The following is a 22,465-nucleotide window of genomic DNA, read 5'->3' as shown; positions in this document are numbered from 1 at the left end:
TGGCACTCGTCAACCGAATGACAGAGCTTAGGAACTGCAGTTGTCACTTGTCAACGTGACTTGAAATGATCTTGTGGCTTCCCAAAATGCCACAAATTTTCAGAGGGAAGCACGACATAATACTGAACTATTTTGGATCTCCTCAACATCAGCTAACGAGAAACCCATCATTATGCAGACTGGCTAGAGGCCACAGCACTAACAGCCAAAAACTTGGCAGTTGTGTTTGTCAGTGCGACTTTGGTAAAGCGGAGGCCGAGGGTTTTTTTGGGGATAATGGTGACTTCTTAACCGTAATTTAACTTGACTTTATTTAAAACAAGTTGATAGAGTATACTATTTACCGCACCTCAACCTCAGATTTACTTTTCTGGCCAAAAGCCATACTCAGATCAGCCGTACTGTGGTCACGGCAATTAGCTGTTTCTAAGGCCCTTTTGGCATATCATTTTTTAAAGGAGAAATATAGTTGTTTGACTAAAGTAAGCATCTAAAACAATGCATACCATACATATTTTGTTTATATATTATTTTACTCCATCTGCTTATTATTTAGATACACTAGATGTCTAGATGTTATGTGCACGCACACTCCATGTAAATACTTTTCTATATCTATTTTCATCTAGGTGCGAGAGCATATTCTATTATATTTCACAATGATCATATTATTTGTGAATAAAGTACGAAGGCACTGATTTATTGATCAAAAGAGAAGAAGAAGCATCTCCTCTAATTCTAAAAAAGAAGTTGGAGTCCAAGAGAAAGTGACAAATCTAGAGTTATTATAATGGAGAAAACCAAATCGCCTTCTGTGATGATGGGTTATCGCGACGCTCTCTAAAGAAATTGTTGCTCAAGTGTAGACTTGAAGATATCGGTCGAGGTGTGCCTAGCATTACAAAACATTTTTGCCAAGGTATCAGAGGAATGAGAATTTTCAATTACTCTACAAATGCAAAATTTTTATAGAGATAATTGTTCTCCACATGAGTATCTCGGTACTTTTCAAAGATATCCTAATGAGTTATTTGCTATCGATTGTCCTCTCATGGGCAAAATGAAGGGTCTCTTTATTTGAATGATTTAGGTGATCAATATGATTCATTTACTATTAACATCTTGAAGCATCCTATGCCAATCTTGTCTAATCAGATTTTGCAACTACAAAGTTTCGAGAGTTGGTTGTCAAATAAAAGTTCCTTTGCAATTTAACAAGGGACAGCTTCCTTTGATTAGAGAAGTAATCTTAAGAGTAGTAAAAAGGGAAAAAAATTCTAGCAACAATCGTTTCTCTTTTGAGGAAGGCCGTTTCCTCACAATGGTCCAAGGATGAAAAATTTTCGAGCTGGGTTTATGCATTTGTAGGGTCAAAAGCGACAATTCAATCAAAGCAAGATTGAGAAGCTTGTGAAAAAAATGGATAAAGTCATTTCCTATCAAATTCATAACGAGCAGGGACATATTGCTTTAATTGGTTCAATTAGTCTTTTCCTCCATTAGGTGTGCCAAATGCGTTTGCTATGCTTAACTGTTGGAAATAGTATGGTTCACTGATATTGGAACTTGAGATCATGTGACTGGAGATGAAGGTAACCTCTTCTAATTATGACCTTAAATTGGGAAAGATAGCATTATGGTTGAAAATGGAGACTCACTTAAAATTTCCCATGTTGGTGACGCTCAAATTAATTTGGGTCAAGAGAATAATGACTTCAAAAAATGTTCTACTTGTTTCTCTAATAAAAAAGAATTATTATCAGCAAGCTAATTTACAACTAACTAACCTCTAAAAATTGAGTTTTTTGCCACTGGTTTTGTGATAAATGATAGGAAAACAGGGAAGGTTCTAACAATTGACTGTTAAGGTGACCTATATATCTTGAATGCGCCAAAAAAAGCATCATTTTCCAACCGTTTCAAGAAGGGTTAATACCCTGAAAAACCCAAAACCGGTACACCTGTGACAAATTTACCCCAAAACTACTTTTTTGACCATCAAAAACCCAAAATTGGTATACCTTCTAAAACTGGTACATTTGTGACAAATTTACCCTCCGTTAGTTTTTATTAAAATTTATTGTCAAATTATTAAGTTAAATAACACGTGACAGTTGGTTGATATACCAATTTGGGATTTTACGTACCATTTGTCATAGTTTACAATTTTTGTGATTTTTTTTGTATTAATTCAATTTAACGGAGGATATATTTGTCACAAATTTACCAGTTTGGAGATTTTTGTGGTCAAATAAATTAGTTTGTGGTAAATTTGTCATAAATGTAGTAGTTTAGAGTTTTTTTTTATGGTTAGTTTGGGTAAATTTGTCACAAGTGTATCGGTTTGGGGTTTTTCATGGTAAAAAAAAAAAATTGAATAAATTTATCACATGTATACTAGTTTTGGGTTTTTCAAGGTATTAACCCTTTCAAAAAAGTAGATGAAAGTACTTAGCATTAAAGGTTGGTGCATCGACAATCCATCATCTAAAAAATAAAGGCAATATTGTGGCTGCTGCTTGGAATAAACCTACTACCATATTAATAGTAGTCAAAATGGGTTGAGCATCTAAGGGTCCATTTGGTAACCGGTCAAACAATAACTATTTATGTTCTTTTATTCCCCAGAAAAAAAAAAAGAAGAAAAAAAGAAGAAGAAGAACATAAATCCATTTAGTACAATTTTTGTTTTTGGTAATAGATTTGGAACATAATAAAAAAGTAGAAAAAATTACTTCTTTGTTCAAAGAAACAATTTAAGAATCAAGCCCAAACCATTTTTTTTTTCTCTATTCTTTCTTTTTCTCTTCATCTTCTTCTTCCTCTAGTCAATTGCAAGCGAATTGGCCAAATGAGGTCCAGCGACCTCATCAGTGGCTAAGCAAGGCTTGACCTCATTAGATGTAGTCTAGCCGATCACCAGCCATGGCCAAGGCAGTCGATCGGCTAGAGGAAGAAGAAAAGGAATAAGAAGATGAAAAAGAAGAAGAGAAAAATATAATAAAATTATTAAAAATGAAAATAAATTCTAAGGCACAAAAAAAAATTGAGGGCCATATAAAATACATTTCTATTCTTGAAATAGAAATATTATACTGTTACTAAACGCCTTCAAATGCTTAAAAGTTCGTCTATGGAACAAAATCAGAAAAAACTATTTCTGAGCAGAAATTGTTCCAGAAATATTATACATGATAAGCTTCCTTTTTCTCCTTTCAAATGTAGTACTACTAAACCTTTTGAAAATAAACATTGATTTATGGGGAAAGTCTCCAATAATGCCATTTCAAAGGTTTCAATACTAAGTTTGCTGTGTGGATGATTTTATGTGCTATACTTGGTTGTTTCCAATACGTTTTATTCATGTTTTCTCAATTTGAGAAATACTTGAAAATGCAGTTTGGAGGGCATATTGACGTTTGAGAGTTCAACTGAACAGATTTTTTCATTCATTTACAAATAAAAGTGGGATTGTTAATCAAGTATCTTGCCAAAATATTCTGGACAAATGGAGTTGCTGAGCTAAAACATAGGCACTTCTATGAGGTTGGCTTGACCAAGCTTTATCGAAGTGGAATTCCTAAAAATAGATTGGAAGTTTTCAAATAGATTTTTTTATCTTGAATTGATTTCCTACAAGGCTGTTGGGCATGAAATCACATCATGAATTCTTATTTGGAAAAAAAAAAATCAGATTATTATTCTGTGCAAGTTTTTGGTTGTAAGTGTTTTCCTTATCTAAAGAACTACACCAAGAATATGTTTGATGGTCGGTCATTACCATGTATGTTTCTCGGCTACTCATAATGGATATCGTGTCTCTATCGTGCAACCGGTTGAATCTACATATCACGACACGTTGACTTTGATGAGAATGTATATTCCTATCTTGTGCCAGCTAATTGTTTTAGGATTAAGGTGATAAGGCTAATATCTTGGAATTTATAAGCTGCCTAATTATGACACGATAGCATCGAAGTTGGAATTTTCATCTTCAAATTTGCCATAAGGTGAGTTTTTTGTTAACTCAAATCAAGAGTATGCTGGCTCATTGAATTATATTACTGTCACGACCCGATCTTGCCGCCCTCGAATCCTTCATCATCACGAGGAGAGAAAATAGGGAAAGGTCGGGTTTAGAGGTACTTGATCACGAGAGTTCTCTCACGGCTTGCGTTCCAAAAGACGTCATCACCTAACCTTTTTTATCAAGCCTCTCGTGAGTTCCCTCCATGAGATCATGAGCTCTCCCAAGCTTGTATCCCATGTGACAGCGGAGTGTCGCAATTCATACCCACACGAGTGACACACCTTAGAAAAAGGGGTCGGGTGTGGATATTGGATTTAAGGGTACCTATACCATGGTAGCTCTCTCGTCAAGCTCGCCCATAAGGATGGCATCACTTCATCCTTTGGATTACTCCCATGTTGAGTATGCTAAACCATCGTGAGATTTATCGAAACTCATACCCCATGTGATGGGTTATTTGTACAATCTAGTTGTTTATGACAACCTAAAATAAGATGAGAGTCGCCATTAGCCTCATTTTGGGGGTCGGGAGTGTTCCCTCGATTTTTACGCAACCAAATATCTAGGTTCGGAGACTTGAGTTACGTTAATAGTTCTATTAGCGCCCTTTCGGTACCTAAACAGTATGTTGTATTTTTCTAACATGTCAATGTGTTTCTTTTTACATTTTTAGGATCATTTGTCCTAAACTAAGTGATCATGCATGGTTGGTCATTTTCATTCTATTCCATTTCTAGAAAAACAAGAAAAGAAAACAATCAATGGAATTGAAATTGCAAGATAGTAAGTAAACAATCAAGGAAAGCAATAAATCTATTATGCATTCCTAAAAAATATAAAAGAGAAATACAATTGAAAAAGATGAGAAAAAGAAAGAAAGCCCGCAACTTGTCGGGTTTTATACAACAAATGAAACCCGAGACATATGTCGGAAAAATGAATAGTACATGATAATAGTTGGAATGGACATCGACCTCCACCGTCTTCATGCTTTCTCCATCTTTGGGTATCTAATCTAACCCTAATCTAAGAAACTTATAACTAGGTGCTTATAATGGAAAGAAACAAGCATACACATCAAAACAATCAAAAACAATATATCATGTTAAAATCATCTAAAAATCACATGCATTGCAAAAAAAATTAAACATGCATGCAGGTCTTTTAAACCTTGTTTCTCAATCAATCAAGCAAGAATGTGAACCATCGACAGGTTACTTATTACCAAGGGCATGCGCTAATCACAAACACAAGCAATTTCTAATGCATGATAATTATATGTATGAAGGCTACATGTGATATTTAAAAAGGTATAAGTGCACAAGAAGTCCTAAAACTTGTCAAGAAAATGCATTTGAGTTAAAACTTTGCAAATAAATTAAAACTTGTCAAAATTTTATTTTCTAAAAACGCCGTTAGCCTTTTTTTTAAAAATGTGACATGGCATTTAAAATTAATTTTTATTTTCCCGTGGCTTTTTAATTATTTTTTATTCAATTTTTAAAAAGTAGATTTAAAAAATAAAAATTAGATTTATTGATTTTATCTTATTTTCAACAAAAAAGAAAAAAGAAGATTTATTTAAAAAAGAAAACAGTTTAAAAAGAAAAAAGAAAAAAATGGTAGCATCGCCGCAGGGCCGGCAACCATTATTGGAGGGGCCGGCGACGGTCACCGGCCTTGGGTGCGGGTGGCCGGCTCTCGCCCGGCCCTAGGCGAGGACCGGCGACCCTTGCCAAGCTCGGGCGAGGGTGCTCATCGCCGACCCCGAGCGAGGGCCGATGATGCGTCGCCCAAGCCAAGCGATAGTTGTTGCCCCCGTGAGGGTCGTTGACGCCTCGCCCGGGCGAGCGACTACCACCGGCCCCGAGCGGGGGCCGATGAGGCGTCGCCCGGGCCGGGCGATGGCCACCGGCCCCTCGTGAGGGCCGGTGTGCCCAGATCTGGGCACCCTCGCCCGAGCTTGGCGAGGGTCGCCGGCCCTTGCCCGGGGCCGGAGAGGCTTATCCCCGGCCGGGTGAGAGCCGCCACCCGCACCCGGGGTTGGCAACCGTCACCGGCTCCTCCCGGCGACGGTTGCCCGGCCCTCCGGCGATGCTGCCATTTTTTTTAAACTGTTTTCTTTTTTAAATAAATTTTATTTTTCTTTTTTTTTTGTTGAAAAAAAGATAAAATCAATAAATCTAATTTTTTAGTTTTTAAATCTATTTAAAAATGAATAAAAATCATTAAAAAAGCCACATGGAAAATAAAAATTAATTTTAATGCCACGTTAGCATTTTTAATAGAAAAGATTAACGGCGTCGATTTTAGAACTCAAATGAAATATTTTGACAAGTTACTTATTTGCACTTTTTGCAAGTTTTAGGACTTAAATGCATTTTCGTGACAAGTTTTAGAATTTCCGGTGCACTTATCCCTTATAAAAAATCATCTCAAAATCATTCATGAAAAGTTTTGAGACAATGTGATATCTCAGCTATAAAAGGCATTCAATTGCCAAGGCTAGCCTGGGCCTCGCATTAGAAGTCACAAGTGTTGTAGGCATTTTGAATACAATTCAAACCGCAACTTTCACATTGTCAAAACGGGATTTTTAAAAATGTTGGAAAATATTTAGAATTAAGGAATATCTAGGCTATGAAACACATTCAATTGCCAAGGCTAAGTCGAGCCTCGCATTAGAAGTCACAGGCGTCGCAGGCATTTTGAATATGGTACAAACAATGATTTTTCTTAAGCCAAATCAAGTTTTTGATAATAACCTTTTTAGGAATCATTTTTTAGAAATATCACATGTACGAAAACATTTTTTTTGATATATGCAATTTAAAAAGGACAGTTCTTTAACAACAAAGATCAAAGAATTTAGAACAATTTTCATGAAAATGGCATGTTCTAATTTCATGCACAAACTAATCTAAAAGGTGTAGCTAAACAATCTTAATCATGTTTATATCAGGAAATTTCATAACAAACGTGCAAGGACAGCAAAATTGAGTAACACCCATTGATAATATAGCTATGGAAAAATTTCCTAACATGCATGATATGATGACAAACAACTTTCATGAAGAAATTTTTCTTGAACGAGCTACACATGAAGTTACAAAAATCAGACAACACATCAGAAATTTGTCAAAACAACAGAACATTCAGCTAATGTCACGATAATTTTTCCTATCAGAACATGTTTAAAAATAATCAAATTTATACACAAGATAGCCAACATGATGAAAAACAAGTTTCATCATTGGCCAAGTTCATATTCCAAATAGAAAAAATAGAACAAAAATATCAAAGTTCTGTCCAAATAAGGGTTAAAACAGGGGTCCGAATTTGATCCCTTGTCCAGATTGTGATCTGGCTTTGAAAAATGGAAAATAGTGCAAACAATGAGCGATTAGCATGAAATTAGTTGCCTTAGAAACTTCTAAGTGTTTCCTACATTTCTCTAGAAGAGCTCGAGTCCAAACTAGATCAATTTAATACCCTAAAATCAAAATCTCTAAAAGTGTGCGTATTAGCAATTAAGAAGACAGAACATATGTGTTCATTAGAAAACCTTAAAATCACTCAAAAAATGCCAAAATAGCATGAAGAAATCACACGGGACTTAGGATTGGATGCGGCAAAAAGTTTGGATAGTTATTTAATCCTAAGTCGACATGCAAAATGTCATATAATTTAAATGACATTATGAGATGATTCATGATTTCTAATGATATGCTTGGGAATTTTAAGTGCAACGAACACTTTTTGTGAGACAATTTGATGTTCAAGTTGAAACTCAAATAACATGACCTAAACATGTATGCAAACCTTGTAACATGTGGTTCAATAGTCAAGAAGGCATGATTGTAAAATTTGATCCCTAGATGACTCAAACAAGCATGGGAATGTGCACATATGATAAGATTTCATTTCAGCACTAAATTTACAGAACAAGCATGATTTCAGCCATCCTCAAGACATGCATAAATCATACCAAAAATCTCACATATAGAGCATATGGTGATGAAGATTTTTCGTTAAGAGATCGAAACTCAATTAAGATCATATGAATTGTGGCAAAAATGGCAAAACAGATCACACTATATGGCCAACACATGTTGCAGCGGTACCTTTTACTCTAATGCATGCAATTGATTCACATTGCTAAAGTAAAAACCTTGAAAAACATGCATCAATTGAAAAATATAATGTATTTCATCTTTCATGAAGGATTTGAGATCAAAGAAGTGCATTTATGGACTCAATTTCATCAAAACAAATCTCGAACTAATACATGATAGACTGACCTATGTCCAAATCTAAGTGATTTTGACCTACCTAAACATGTCTAAAACTTTTGAAAGAAAATATAAAAGATGCACAACACTTGTATGAGCAACTTTCATAGAGGAAATTTGTTCCAGAACTCAACACAAAAATCAGCACAAAAATAGCAAAAAACAGAGATTCATTAAAACAAATCTCGGACTAATACAGGACATACTGACCTATGTTTAGATCGAAGCACTTTTGACCTAGCTAATAATGTCCAACAATTCTGAAAAAAAATATAGAAGATGCATAACACTTGTACGAGAAACTTTAATCAAGGAAATTTGTTCCAAAAATCAACCAAAAAATCATCAAAAAAATAGAAAAACAGAGATTGATACGGAACAAATTGACCTAAGCCTAGATCCAAGTAAATCTGACCTAGTTAAACACATCCAAAAATCATGAAAAAAATACAGAAGATGTGCGACATTATTTAGAACAAAACTCATGAAGAAATTTTTGTCAAAAAATGATCATGAAAGTCGGCACAAAAATAACAAAGTCAGAAGGCGGAACCGGATCAGAACCCAAAAAAACTTAAACTACTGCAGAATTGTTAATCTTCGGAGGTGTTTTTAGAAGACCAAACAACGTTCGTTTTGGGCATGTGACCTATCATTTCAAATCTTGGGATGTCTATTTCCTAATCCTAGTAGGACTTGAGCTCAAATGAGGTCATTTCAGATCTCGTTTTAGCCAAAACAGTAAAGGCCTACGAAAATTACAGATTAGGCTTAAAATCACAATTATCATTCAAATCATCAACAACTCATTGCAACATTCATACTCATCAATATTAAGCATGTAAAAGCTCATAATCTTGAATCCTAGCCCGGATTGACTTACTTGATCTCGCTTCATCGGATTCGAGTTTCAAATCATTACCTTTGTTTCGATTTTCGTTGGCTCCAATCACAATTAATCAGATCTAATCACCGGATCACGATCGAGACTCCAAGAATGTAGATCAAATCACTACGGCTCGGATCGGGGTCAATCAAACCACTGGCTCAAGAAAAAAAAGGAAGAATCGGTCCGAGAAATGAACCAAAACTTAGAGAGAGAGAGAGAGAGAGAGATCTGTTTTGGTAGGGTTTTTGGAGGGAGAAATCATAGAAAGAGGTCTGAAGAGGGAAGAAATTTCGTGCAAATGAGCAATCTCTTCTTAAAATCGAAGAAATTTCACTTATATAGTCCCACATTAAGTATTTTAGACGTTGGTTCGACCCTACGTCCAAAATCTCAATCCAACAGTTAAAAATCTAAAATCCATTTCGAAGGCTCCATTATGATCTCGAGGTGTTAGGTAATTGATCTAGTGGGTTTGATTTGCAAAAAACCAAGTCAAAATCGGGAATTGCATCAAAATGTCTAATTAGGGGTCAATTTGCAATTTGATGAAATTCGCGGAGCAATTTGTAAAATTTTAGGAAATTGAAGGTGTATAAGTGAAATTGGGACTGAGAGGGTTCTAGAACCGGTGGCCGGAGGCCAAGAATCGGCCTAAAAAGGTGTGAACCGGCCAGTCCCGCTGGCGACCGATCTGACCGGCTAGACTAATTCGGTCCGGTTTAGCTGAATTTTGACCGGTTCTTGATTGGTTTGGTCCGGTTCCCACCATTTTTCCACTTAGGACCCTTGTGGGTCAAATTTTTATGCAATTTGACCCCTAAAGGACCTAATTGAAGAGGAATTTTATCTTTTTTATGAAGAAATTGACCAATTAAGATGCAATTAAGCTAATCAAACATTATGAATGTGATCCAGGGGTCTTTTATTGACCTAATTGAATGATTATCGTGAAAAAAATGAGTCTAAATTATGGGTGCTTTGAATTGGGCCTAAAGGGCTAAAATGGTAAGATTTGCAATTTAATGGGCAAAATTGCAAATTAACTAAAATTAAACTCAATTAGCGTCATAATTGCCCTATCTAATGAGCTACCCATGGGTAAGATCACTTACCACATTGAAATTGACCTTGAATTGAAGTGCTCAAACTTAGGTAAAAAATGGATCTAAGCCTAATATTTAAATTGGACCTAGATTTATGAAAGTAAACCATAGTCATGAATGGGTCAATTCGAATTTTGTCAATTGAAGCTTAATTGCTTGACTTTCTAATGCTTGGGAGGATAAAATTCTTCAAATTGATGAGTTATTGTGTGAATTTCACAAAATCGATCTCGAATTTGAACTTATCTTAAGAAAATGAATGAGAAACAATTGTTTGTTCGCAAGTTATGAATGATCAATTTTGGTTCCCTAATTAGGGCTCAAAACGGCAATTCATATTTTAACTTGGTAAATCGCAAAATTGAATGCTCAAACAGATTTTAGATAGTCCTTAAAACAAATGTCAAAGAAAGAACTACATCTTATTATGACTAGAAAAAAAGTACTATTATTTTTGGTCGATTTAGAACCTAAAACTGAAAAATTCAGAAATCAAGGTTCTTAATCGAATTTTGTGAAATTTTTTACACAAAAGTCAAATTTGCATTAAAAGAAATGTATTTGTGCATTTTTTTTTTGTTGGTCAAAGATTTGACCAAAAGTCAACCATTTAGTTGACTTTTCATAAAAAGTTGATTCTTTGATCAAATCTTTGAATTTTCAAGAAATTGATTTGAAAAAAGTGAAATTAAAGCTAAGTGGAATTTTTGTGTAAAAAGTCAATTTTTGACTTGAGGTTGACTTTTTTGGTTAAAGGGTTAACCAAAAAGTCAACCCAAAAGTCAACTGTTTGACTTTTTGGGTTTTTCTTGAAAATGAACTAAAAATTGCTTAAAAATAACAATGCAAAAGAAAGAAATGAAAAACAACATTTTTTTGGTCGAGAGATAGAGTTCCATCGCAATCAAAAATCTAAATCTCGATTTTTTATGTTTTAATGATGTGTCGACAAAAAATCAAGTGTCAACTCATGATAATTCTCATGAGGACAACAATGATGGAGGTGAATCATATGTTCACCAAAATCATGTTGAAACTGGGGACTCATCCGGTGCTCCACACAATTTCTCTTGCAACTTGGCAAATGAAAGATCCTATCAATCTTGTTGAACACCACTAATTCTACACAAAATTCCTCTATGGATGTGCTTCATGATTCTTCATTTACATATCCGTTCACTCAAAATCATCCAATGATACCTTGAGCACGTGCCGACATTGTAAAACCTAATCCAAAATAGGCTAATTTACATATAGTGGATTCTACATTGAAGGGATCGAACAATGTATGCTCTATTTTAAGCATCTAGCTGGTTGGTGACAATGAAAGAGGAAGTCGAGGCACTGCATCAGAGTAAAACTTGAATTCTTGTTCCACATTCTCTAGATACTTAATTGTGGGTTGTAGATAGGTCTTTAAATCCAAGATGAAGGCCAATGGTAGATTATAAAAATTAAAACCATGATTAGTCGCCAAGGATATACCCAAGTAGTGAAAGCAATTTCCTTGAGACTTTCTGTAATATCTCGGGCCCCACTGTGTGATATTGTCCGCTTTGGAACTGAGTTCTCACGGCTTTAAAGCGCGTTACATAGGTTAGAGGGGCCAAAGCCATTATAAACTGGCCCAGGACTCCCTCCCTAGGTGATATGGGACAGGGACCCTTCCTTACGCACGTCCGAGGACCGAGGCGCGGACGCTCCGCCATCCCTCGTCCCCGTACACTGCCGCTTGGGCTGTCACACTCTACCCTCCTTGGGAGCACAGCACCCTCGCTGTGGCCCCACACGTGATCAGGAGTCGGCTTTGATACCATTTGTAATATCCTTGGCCCCACTGTGTGATATTGTCCGCTTTGAACACTGAGTTTTCACGACTTTAAAACGCGTCACACAGGTTAGAGGGGCCCAAGCCATTATAAGCTGGCCCAGGACTCCCTCCCTAGGCGATGTGGGACATGGACCCCTTCCTTGTGCACGTCCGGGGACCGAGGCGCGGACCCACCGCCATCCCTCCTCCCAGCGCACCGCCGCTAGGCTGTCACACTTTCTTGCTAGTTGTTCAGCCATAATGTTCAAGGACAATCCTCACCATTGCTACCGTTAGAGGTTGGCCATAAAATAGTTAGATGTCAAAAATGTCATTTTAAATGGCTTTTTCTCACAACCTATTTATGTGGAGCAACCACCTAGTTTTAAGGACAAAAAACATCAGTCTTATGTTTGCAAAACTAGAGAGAGCTTTATATGACCTCAAGCAAGCACTTAGAGAATGGTTTGACCATTTTAACTCATTCTTTTCAGCATCTAGCTTCTTTTGTAGCATTGTGGATCCTTCATTATCCATTCAGAATTAGATTATGGCATTCTAGCTCTACTTTTATATGTCAATGACATGATTGTCACCGATGATAATCTGAAATTGCTTGATGGCTTTATTTCCACATTGACTAGCGAATTTGCAACGAAGAAATAAGGGGTCGTTGCACTGATCTCTAGGTGTAGAGTTTAGGATATTTTTTGTTGGTCTTTATTTGTGCCAACAACAATATACTTTATCAATTGTTAAACGTGCACAAATGGAGATCTATAAGCTAGCTGTCACAACTATGGCCACTAGTTCTCCTTTTTGTACATATGAAAAACTATTTTTGAATTATACGCTAAAGTGAAGTATTCACGGAGTTCTTCAACATACTATGATCACACGATCGTATATTTCTTATGTAGTCAATTTTGTCTGTCGTTCAAGCATCAACCTACTATGAGTCATTTTCAAACAGTGAGTGCATTTTACGTTATTTCAGCGGCACAATTGATGAGGACTGTGAATCTTTTCCAAATCAACTTTGGACTTATTTACCTTTTTTTGAAGGAGAATGATTAACTATTGGATTTTGTACCTTCTTAGGTATAAACTATTATCATGGAGAGCAAAAATCGGGTTGCTCAATTTAGTGTCGATGCAGAGTATCGTGCAATGACTTCATTACCTGCAAAACTTACTTGGATATCATTCATTTTGAAAAATTTAGGTATTCATCTCTCAGGTATGCCGGTATTATATTATGATAATATTGGTGCACTTTAAACGTGGATTAATCCTGTATTTCATGCAAAAATAAATTATCAAAATGGATTATCATTATATGCGAAAAAGGCTCTCGAAATACTTGTGACTAAGTATGTTATATCTCTGCATCAAATTGTTGATCTCTTCACTAAGTCATTGTCTAGAAAAATACATTTGGAAACTTATGTCACAAGTTGGAATTTGGAGATTCTCTCATTCCTAATTTGAGGGGGAGTAGAGGCATTGATTTATCAATTAAGGAGGACAAATTCTGGAGATGTCAATCAAATCACAAGCATATTCATGAAAATGTTAAAATCAAGGGATTGAAAACTCTTCTAATATAAAAATCATTTCATTTGTTATTTCCCATTGCTGTAACACTTTGTAATATCTTTGTATTTTAGAAATCATTTTAACAATGGTACATTGTAGTCAAGAATCAAACACATTTGTTTTCATTTAACTTGCAATTCAATAGTGGTGAACCACTTGCTACGAGAAAAGCAAGAGACATTTAAAAAGAGAAAAACAGAAAAAAAAAATGAGAATTTGATGGATGGAAGGAAATGGATACAGGGTTAATTTTGCTTTGGATCATTTTTAAGAAAAAATTAAAGCGGTGCCAATCTTTTGCTTACCTTATTTAACTAACTAAAGTCAAAGAGGGCAAAACTCGAGGAACCCGTGAAGCATCTCATGAAGCTTTCAAAATGGCTAGACAATGACAAGATACATTAAACAATAAAAAGATGTAATTCCCGAGGAAACTCGCATGTTGAGCGAGATTTTTGGATCTCGAAAGAGATTAGAAAAAGACTATTAAGTTTAAGAGGCTTCTATTCTTATGCTCACCCACTTTTATATGCAACAAAAAGGCCCACAAGGCTTCTATTCTCACGACCTAGAGCGTCGTTCTTGTCTGGTTTGGGACATGATCCCCTACACACTACAACCTGAGCTGGCTAGCAAAGTGCGACATGCCAAAGATGAGTTCGAAGGCCAGTAGCAGAAAGGTTGTATGAAGTAATTAATACTTTATTAATCCTTTTTGTCATCCCTGAGGAAACCAGTTTTTCTAGGTATCTCTAAAAGGGGAATTCCAGCTTGAAAGTGAAAGATGAACTCGAGGAGAAACATGAATCTGCACTTTGTCCGAAACTCACAATAAATATGTATATGTCATCTCTAGATCGTGGCAATAGAAGTGTCACTACCGTATTGGGTTGATAGATAAGTGTTTAAGATTTGCGTCTCGAGTTGCATTTTGTCCAAATCCTTGGGTTGATAGATAAGTGTTTTTGGTGGATGAGAGTTTAAAAAAGAGATTGGAAAAAGAAAAAAGAGCACCACGAGCAATTTTAGGGTCTTCGCAAATCAACAATATATGATGCTTGAAAGTTTTAGAGAATATTAAATTGGACATACCGTAACGTATAGAAAAGGGTTTGCAATTTAATGACTGGATCCGAGATGACACCCAACTGATTGTTTTATTGTTGTCTTCACTTGAGGCGGCAAGGTGAGGAAATGCAAGTCCATGGAAAAAGTTTTGAGGAAACCCCATCAATACCTCTCTCTCTCTCTCTCTCTCTCTCTGTGACTATGATTCTTTATGCCCTTCATTTGTGAGATTGAGTAGATCAAGCATGGAAATTTGCAGAAGAATAAGCAAGCAAGATCTCTCTCTCTCTCTCTCTCTCTCTCTAAAATAAAAACTATGCTATTATTTCCTTTTCTCATGCACCGCGTACTTTTTCAGTCTCTTTTCTTTATTTCGCCCCTAAGCTCATGAATGCAAATTTGACCAGTTTAACAATAGTGAATAGGACTGATAAAAATCCCTGAGATAATGCCATTTATTTTCTGCAGTGCCATTCATTCTAATTTATATTTTTTGCAGCGCAATGAGTTAATCTACTCTGACCCCCTCTTCAAGTAGACTCTGCTCTTGAAGAGGTCGTATATGACGAAGCTGCCCCTTTAGCTCTGTCACATAAGTCTCTATCCTTCATTACTCACCTTAAAGTCTCTCTCTCTCTCTCTCTTTCTCTCGTGGTCCCCTCCCAACTTGCAGCTGCGTATGTATTTCAACCGGTATTTCTATTAATACCGTGCAAAAATGCATGGTTACACTACACAGAAACAGAGATTTTAGAAATTAGAGCAAGTTTCAGTGTTCTTTTTTCACACTTGAACTCGATCTACTTGGATCGTGTTTGTAGAGCTACATGGGAGATCATATCTCCATGTTTGCATGAAGAGAAGATGGCGAACGATCTTCTTTCACCCCCACCGGTTGTTCACTCGGATATCTTCACTCTGATCAACAAGGTAAGCCCAACCACATTGCTCATCATCATCATCCTATCCATCATCTTCTTTGTCTCTGGTCTGCTTCACCTCCTCATGAGAATCCTCCTGAGACCTCCCCACAGAGAAGTTGAGGACACGGAGAGTGTGACCCCATTTCAAGGTCAGTTGCAGCAGCTCTTCCACCTCCATGACTGTGGGCTCGACCAGTCCATCATAGACAACCTCCCTGTGTTCCACTACAAGGCCATCATAGGCCTAAAGGTCGACCCTTTTGACTGTGCAGTGTGTCTGTGTGAGTTTGAGCCTGAAGACAAGCTCAGGCTCTTGCCCAAGTGCAGCCATGCCTTCCACATGGAGTGCATAGACACTTGGCTCTTGTCTCACTCCACTTGCCCTCTGTGTAGAGATGGCCTGTGGCCTGATTACGATTTCACTCCAAACAACACCTGCCCTCAGCCCTTTTTGCTTGTTCTTGAATCTGGAAGTGAGAGCTCGAGAGAGACTGTTGCTGCTGACAGAAGCACGGACTTAGCCGGGACCAGTTTGGCGTTGAGATCAGATTCCCACTTTAGTTTTGATGGAGAGACGAAATTCGGGTCGTCCCTCGTCGATTTAGTGGGCAAGTCTCGCGAACTCAGCGCGAGAGATGCCGTGACGCAGACCGAAACGGTTGATTCAGGGGAGAGGGTGGTGTCTATTAGGCTAGGGAAATTTAGGAATGCGGACGGTGGTGAATCCAGTAGTACTAGTGCTAGTAATAACACTCTGGGTTCAAGAAGATGCTTCTCTATGGGGTCTTATGAGTATGTGACAGATGAATCTTCCACGTTGCTGGTAGCAATCAGGACCCCATCTAAGAAGCAGCCGAGCAGGAAGCCCACGTTACCGCTGAGACCTGGTCACCACCAGGCAATGTCGGTGTGTAGTTGTGAATCAAGGAGAGACTTTGCTGGCTTCGATGCGACAAAGAGTGGTGAATTCAGCGATAGTAAGAGAGATTTTAGTATTTGGAGGAGCAAAGGAGAGAGCTTTTCGATATCAAGAATCTGGGCGAGGGGAAAGAAGGAGAAGCCAAATTCGAGGGGAGAGACATCGGCCCAGGCAGCTTCTCTTCAGATTCCAAATAACCGGGCCATCATGAGCGGAGAGGCCAAAGACAAGCTGAAAGGAGACAATTGTAGTAGAGCTTCGATGGAACTCGAACTTGGTTGCTCAGAGAACTCAGAAAGCGAGTTCGGGTGTGATCAGGATAGTAAGAGGATAAGTCTGGATTCTCAAACAAATATGCCTTCTTTCCCCAGGAGGACTCTGCTTTGGTTTCTTGGGCTCGGAGTGCCACAAAGCAAGGTTGTGCATTCATCTTCCTCGCCCCAGGTCTAATCCTTTCTTCGAATTTCAGAAACAAGATAAATTTCTTCGTGCAGTTCAACTCTTTTTGACTGGGAAGGTGGAAAACTCTAGCTGCTGCAGTGAGATTATTTAGGGTTTTTGGAAACTTGATCTGGTCCATAGCCATAGAATCATTTCTTGCTATGTTCATGTAATGTATCATATCCTTCAAGGAAATTGCGAAACTAATCAAGAGGTACCGTGTTCATCGAGCCTCAGTCAACAATAATTGAAGTCTTTGATCTTGCCCCTTTCCTGATGAATTACTAATTATGGTGTTTGCATGGATCACATTAGTTGTTTGATTTACATGAAAGATGGTACACACAGACAACAGGAAATGATATTGCAGGGATTTGAATGTGGAAAAGTTCTAGGAACCTAAAATCAGGAAAACGCAAGAAAATTATTCACCTACTCCATGTATGAGGGTCGTTTGACCTAAAAAAATAAAATGTATGAGGGTCGATTATTTTATTGCTAGGCCATGGAGTTAATGACCAATTGCCTGCAACTTTTTCTTCATCATTTAGAGCAAGAGGCATGATAGGAGCTGTTGGAGATGCGGCATTTAATGGAGTCATACTGACTGCGATTTGAATTAGGTTGCTGGCCTGAGCTGCTGGACATTAATGGCGGATGCTAATCATTTCACCTACGATTTCCGGAGAGTTTTTTATGTGGCTGTTGCTTCGCATCATGTGATCCGCTTGTAATAAGAAGCACGCTTCCCTGCCCTTTCACTTTCCTGCATTTATTATCTCGATGCTGACTTCTTGTTGTTCAAAAGACCATTCCAAAACGCAGTGTTAATATCACACAGATATTTTTATTCAAACCAGATCGGAGATCAAGCATCACGTTATTTAAGTAGTCTTCAAAGCCGGCATATCCAAACCATAAAAGCCATAAGAAGCAGACACTATCTTCGTGATCGTCCCCGAATTTTTCCTTCAGGAAAAGGGTCTCGAGTTCCTTCCTAGGAGTAGTCCACCCAGACTTTGCCGGCGTCAATGTTGGCGATACAGGAGAAAGCATCCTCGGAGAGGTTGATCTCGCACGGTTGCTGGCAGTAGTCCACGACCTTGACCGTGATGACGCCTTCTTTGCAAGGTTTCGGAAAGCCGTTAGCAGAGCAGGTGCATCTGACCCTCAGCATCCGTCCACAGGCCCTCCCGTTGTCCCACAATTCGGCCCCCACTCCCGTGATCATCGATCCGCTGTTGCTAAAATTGAACCCTGCACAAGCCGCAGCTGCCCAAAAAAAAGAGAAAACAAAGAAAAGGACGCGACATTTGAGAAGCTACGACGCCTATTATTTTCCAACGGAATTGGAAGAGGAAATGCAATTCACTGAGAAACCCTTTCGTATTTCATCGATGTCGACTCCAGAAAAATGTGAAAACATGAGACGTAGACACGCGGATATGGACACTAATAACCTATACTAAGGTCAGGTGAAATTACAGAACACTCACGATAATAAGGCAGTGAGTGGTAATCCGCAAGGCCCGGCTTGGCCGATGCAGCAGAGAGCAGGGATAAAGCCATGGCCAACATCACCCACACCTGCAATTTCTCCTCCATTTTCATTTCCTTGTTATTGGACATCTCCACTCCCAAGCATACGTATATATATATATATATATATATATATATATATATATATGTGTGTGTGTGACATCCCTAGTACGTCATGGCTAACATAGCGTAGTTATCCTATTCGTTTTGCTTTTTCTTAAGCATGTGGAAGTGTGAGGAATTAGTTGTCTTATTTGTTTCGCTTTTACTTAAGCATGCGGAAGCGTAAGGGACTAAAGTAATCCATCATGCGCGTGGACTTTTACAAAGGGAATAACCTCATTTCTTATTAATTTATATATATATGTCAGTCGATAAGGGAAACTTGTCTAAAAATTTGTAAACCTAGTGCATTTTTGCCAATTTAGTCATAAACATTTTAACTTTGTCAATTTAGTTCTAAATCTTTCCACTTTTTGTTAATTCAGTCTATCCGGCCAATTTTGACCAGAAAATGCTAACGTGGACATCGGCGGTACCATGTAGGACCGTCGGCGTTGATGTGAATAAATTTTAATAATATTTTAATATTTTAATGTTTTTGAATTTTGATTATTTTTTCCCTTTTTTTTTTTTTTTTTTCTTTTGTTTTTGGATTTCTTTGCCTTCTCCGATGGCTGGCCACCAACCACAGCCAGCCGACTGGCCTTGCCCGGGCGAGGAGCCCCGGTGAGGGGAGCCTTGCCCGGGCGTGGCCTGGCAAGGGTCGCTTGGGCGAGGCCGACCCGTGCCGAGGCCAAGGTGAGGGATGGCCTCACCAGAAGGGAAGCCCTCACTGGAAGTCCTCACCGAGGCTCACCCTCGCCCAAGTGAGTGTCGGCCTCGCCTAGACCAGATCTGGTGAGGCCAGCTCTCACTCGGGCTAGGGTGGCCTTGCCTAGCGCCGGCCGGCCAAGGGCGAGGGCCGGCCTTGCTAGATTTGGTCTAGGCAAGGCCAACACTCGCTTGGGAGAGGGTGAGCCCCGGCGAGGGCTCCCTTCACCAGATCTGGCGAGGCCGGCCCTCGCCTAGGCTAGGGTGGCCTTGCTCGGCGTCGCCATCCCTTGGTCGATGCGGCAAGGCTACTTGGCCGGGCGCAAGCATACCTACGCCCAGGCCAAGTAGCCTCGCCCGGCGACCCTTGCCGAGCCACGCCGGGCGGGGTCCCCTCGCCAAGGCTCCTCCTCGCCCGGCCGAGCCTCGCCTATGGCGGGCGAGGCCAGTTGGCTGGTTGTGGCTGGTGGCCGGCCGTTGCTTATGGCCATCGAAAAAGGCAAAGAAAGACAAAAGAAAAAGAAAAAAAGGAAAAACAGAAAAAATAACAATAATTCAAAAAAATATTAAAATATTATTAAAAATTGTCCACGGTGGTCCTACGTGGCATCGCCAACGTCTACGTCAGCATTTTTCAGCCAAATTGACCGGATGGACTGAATTGGCAAGAAGTGAAAAAATTTAAAACTGAATTGGTAAAATTAAAATGTTTATGACTGAATTGGCAAAAATGCAATAGGTTTAGGACTTTTTGGACAATTTTCCTTAGGCAACAAGTTGGGTACACTGGAGAATTCAAAAAGGTTAATACTACTAACTACACTCAGCCGTTAGTCAATTATCCCATCCCAACCTAACTATACACGTGATCGCCTAACCTTAACCTCCTAGCTTCGTTAAAAATCTTCCAAGTCCCAGAAATCCAACCATCCTCCTACCTCCCTTCTATGTGACAAGTCTACCTCTGTTTCCTGGTCCGTTGTCAAATAGCAGGAGGTGACCCTTCGTGCACCTATTGATGTAGGCGTACATTCCAACAAACTCAAGAGTCATAGGCCTCGTTGGAGCCCCTATATCCACAATCAAACAAGATACGATTCAGATAAAAACCATATCCAAGAAACCCGGATTTATAAACTCGTCCTTATGCCAAGTGAACTTGATCGGACCTCTGTAATGGACCATAAGAGAGGCAAGCGAGATTGACATTTCTATTGATATGAAAAGATAAAGTCACCAATCAGTGAGCCTAAACTCATCAAGCAAAAGGTCCATCGGTTTATAATATATAAATCAATCACCATACTGACAATGAAAGACTCAATATAAAATATAGAAAATCATGAACTTACCTAAGAACCTTTCAAAATAACACAACAAATCAAAAGAAGTAGTAGTTTTTCCCAACAAGTAATCAATAGCTCAATTTAAAGGTATCCAAGTTATAATCGATAGGAATTCCTATTGCCATCATCATTTAGGTACCCTTCGGAGCATCTCGCACGCATCTAGCATCGTGAGGACATCTGGGGTGTGACACCCTAGGCGTGCCATCCTAATTAACACTATCTTAATAGCCATTGATTCTTCTTTAACGCAGAAGCACATATAATATAAATAATACAAACATGTACAGTCTAGAACATAACAAGTCAAAGTTAGTTTCCATTCATTGGCTCAATTATTTAATTATGCAAGTGTCATGGTCTGCGAATCCTCCCGTGCTCATAACACTTGTGAGTAGTGCTTGGGGCTATCGAGTAAAGAGTGAGGATGCAGAGGGGACGAACACAATTAGTTTGCGGGAGTGGTGTCAGGATGGTTGATGCTAGGTGTTTTAAAATAGAAAGATTATATTACTTAGAAACTTTGAAGGTGAGGTTGGCCTCCCATGCATAAACTGGTCAGGAGCTGATGCCACTCTCCTGATGAGGCTATGATAGGCTGAAACCAATTGTTAAGCCTAAAGAGATCCGTTGTCTTACTCGATGGACTAGACGCCCAAGCTAAGCTTAGTGTGGTACAACCTCGTAGAAAGAAGATATCCGCCGTATTGTTCATTGGAACAACTATAGAAGGAATGCTGGCCTGGCGAATTTTGCTTGTCAAGTGCCGCATGAGTCGTCTCGCAGCCAGGGAACTGTCAACCCTTGACAAATGGTATCAGAGCAGGAATCCCTCTAATAAGTGGGTGAGTCGGAGAATCGAACTCCTCGCTTCAGTGTGGGTTGAACTGGAAAGTACTAGTGGTCTACTTGGTCCTACGAGGGTGGATAGTGAATCGCCGAGGCAAAAGGCACTCGAACAAAGCGCAGCTCTCGACTAAGCTTCTAGGATGACAATGGGGGCAATAGGAAGATTCAGTTCCTCACTGAGCGGGTGGAGTTGGAGAAGACGGAATCCTCACCGAATGGGGATAACGTTATTGGATTGATCGATGAATCTAAAGAGGAGGTCTACTATCACGTTTTCAACAAGGAAAGAACCTCCATTTGGTTTGTTGAGTTCAAAATGCTTAGTAGGCAAAAATAGTGCCGCCAAAAGATGTAGTTGGCAAAAAATGCCACACTTGCCAAAGAAACCACGGGTGAATGCCACACTTGCCAAAGAAACCGCGGGTGACCTCAGCCGTTTGCCCTCTCTTTTTTTTTTTTTTTTTTAATTTTTAGTTTTTTAATATTTTTATTTTATTTTTAAATGTTTTAAATAAATTCAATTTTATATTTAATTTATTTAATTTTTATATTATTTTTTACCACGTCAGCACCAAAATGGCGTCGTTTTTGCATTGTCTAGCTACGTTAACGTGCAAAATGACACTATTTTGCACTTGCTTTGCCGAAAAATCGCCACGTCAACATTTTAGCCGGATTGGCACTTAAGTGATTCATTTTGTTCTGATTTTGGCATTTAAGTTTCACTTTCCAAACTTTCGGCACTTAAATGTCATTCCGTGCCAAGTTTTAGCACTCTAGGTGTCCGTACCTCCTTATAAATGGTTCCATTTTTATATGTAGTCTTGGGAGTAAGTAAACTATC

General features: G+C 38.6%; 2 protein-coding genes across 2 annotated transcripts; one reads left to right on the top strand and one right to left on the bottom strand.

Moving 5' to 3' along the window:
• Window positions 1-15,422: 15,422 nt before the first annotated feature.
• LOC104435993 (RING-H2 finger protein ATL13) lies at window positions 15,423-17,362 on the top strand. The gene has a single exon (XM_010048724.3). It carries the CDS (start codon window positions 15,656-15,658, stop codon window positions 17,081-17,083), a length of 1,428 nt encoding a protein of 475 aa, XP_010047026.1. The 5' UTR covers window positions 15,423-15,655; the 3' UTR covers window positions 17,084-17,362.
• Window positions 17,363-18,064: 702 nt separating this feature from the next.
• Window positions 18,065-18,684, bottom strand: LOC104438760 (EG45-like domain containing protein). The gene is made up of 2 exons (XM_010051942.2): window positions 18,571-18,684; window positions 18,065-18,346 (listed from the first exon to the last, which is right to left on the bottom strand). The coding sequence occupies exons 1-2, from the start codon at window positions 18,677-18,679 to the stop codon at window positions 18,072-18,074; spliced, it is 384 nt and encodes a 127-aa protein (XP_010050244.2). The 5' UTR covers window positions 18,680-18,684; the 3' UTR covers window positions 18,065-18,071.
• Between the last annotated feature and the right edge of the window lie 3,781 nt (window positions 18,685-22,465).

Source organism: Eucalyptus grandis, chromosome 3 (assembly GCF_016545825.1).
Source record: "Eucalyptus grandis isolate ANBG69807.140 chromosome 3, ASM1654582v1, whole genome shotgun sequence".
Lineage (NCBI taxonomy): Eukaryota > Viridiplantae > Streptophyta > Magnoliopsida > Myrtales > Myrtaceae > Eucalyptus > Eucalyptus grandis.
This window is presented reverse-complemented; position numbering and strand designations above follow the sequence as displayed.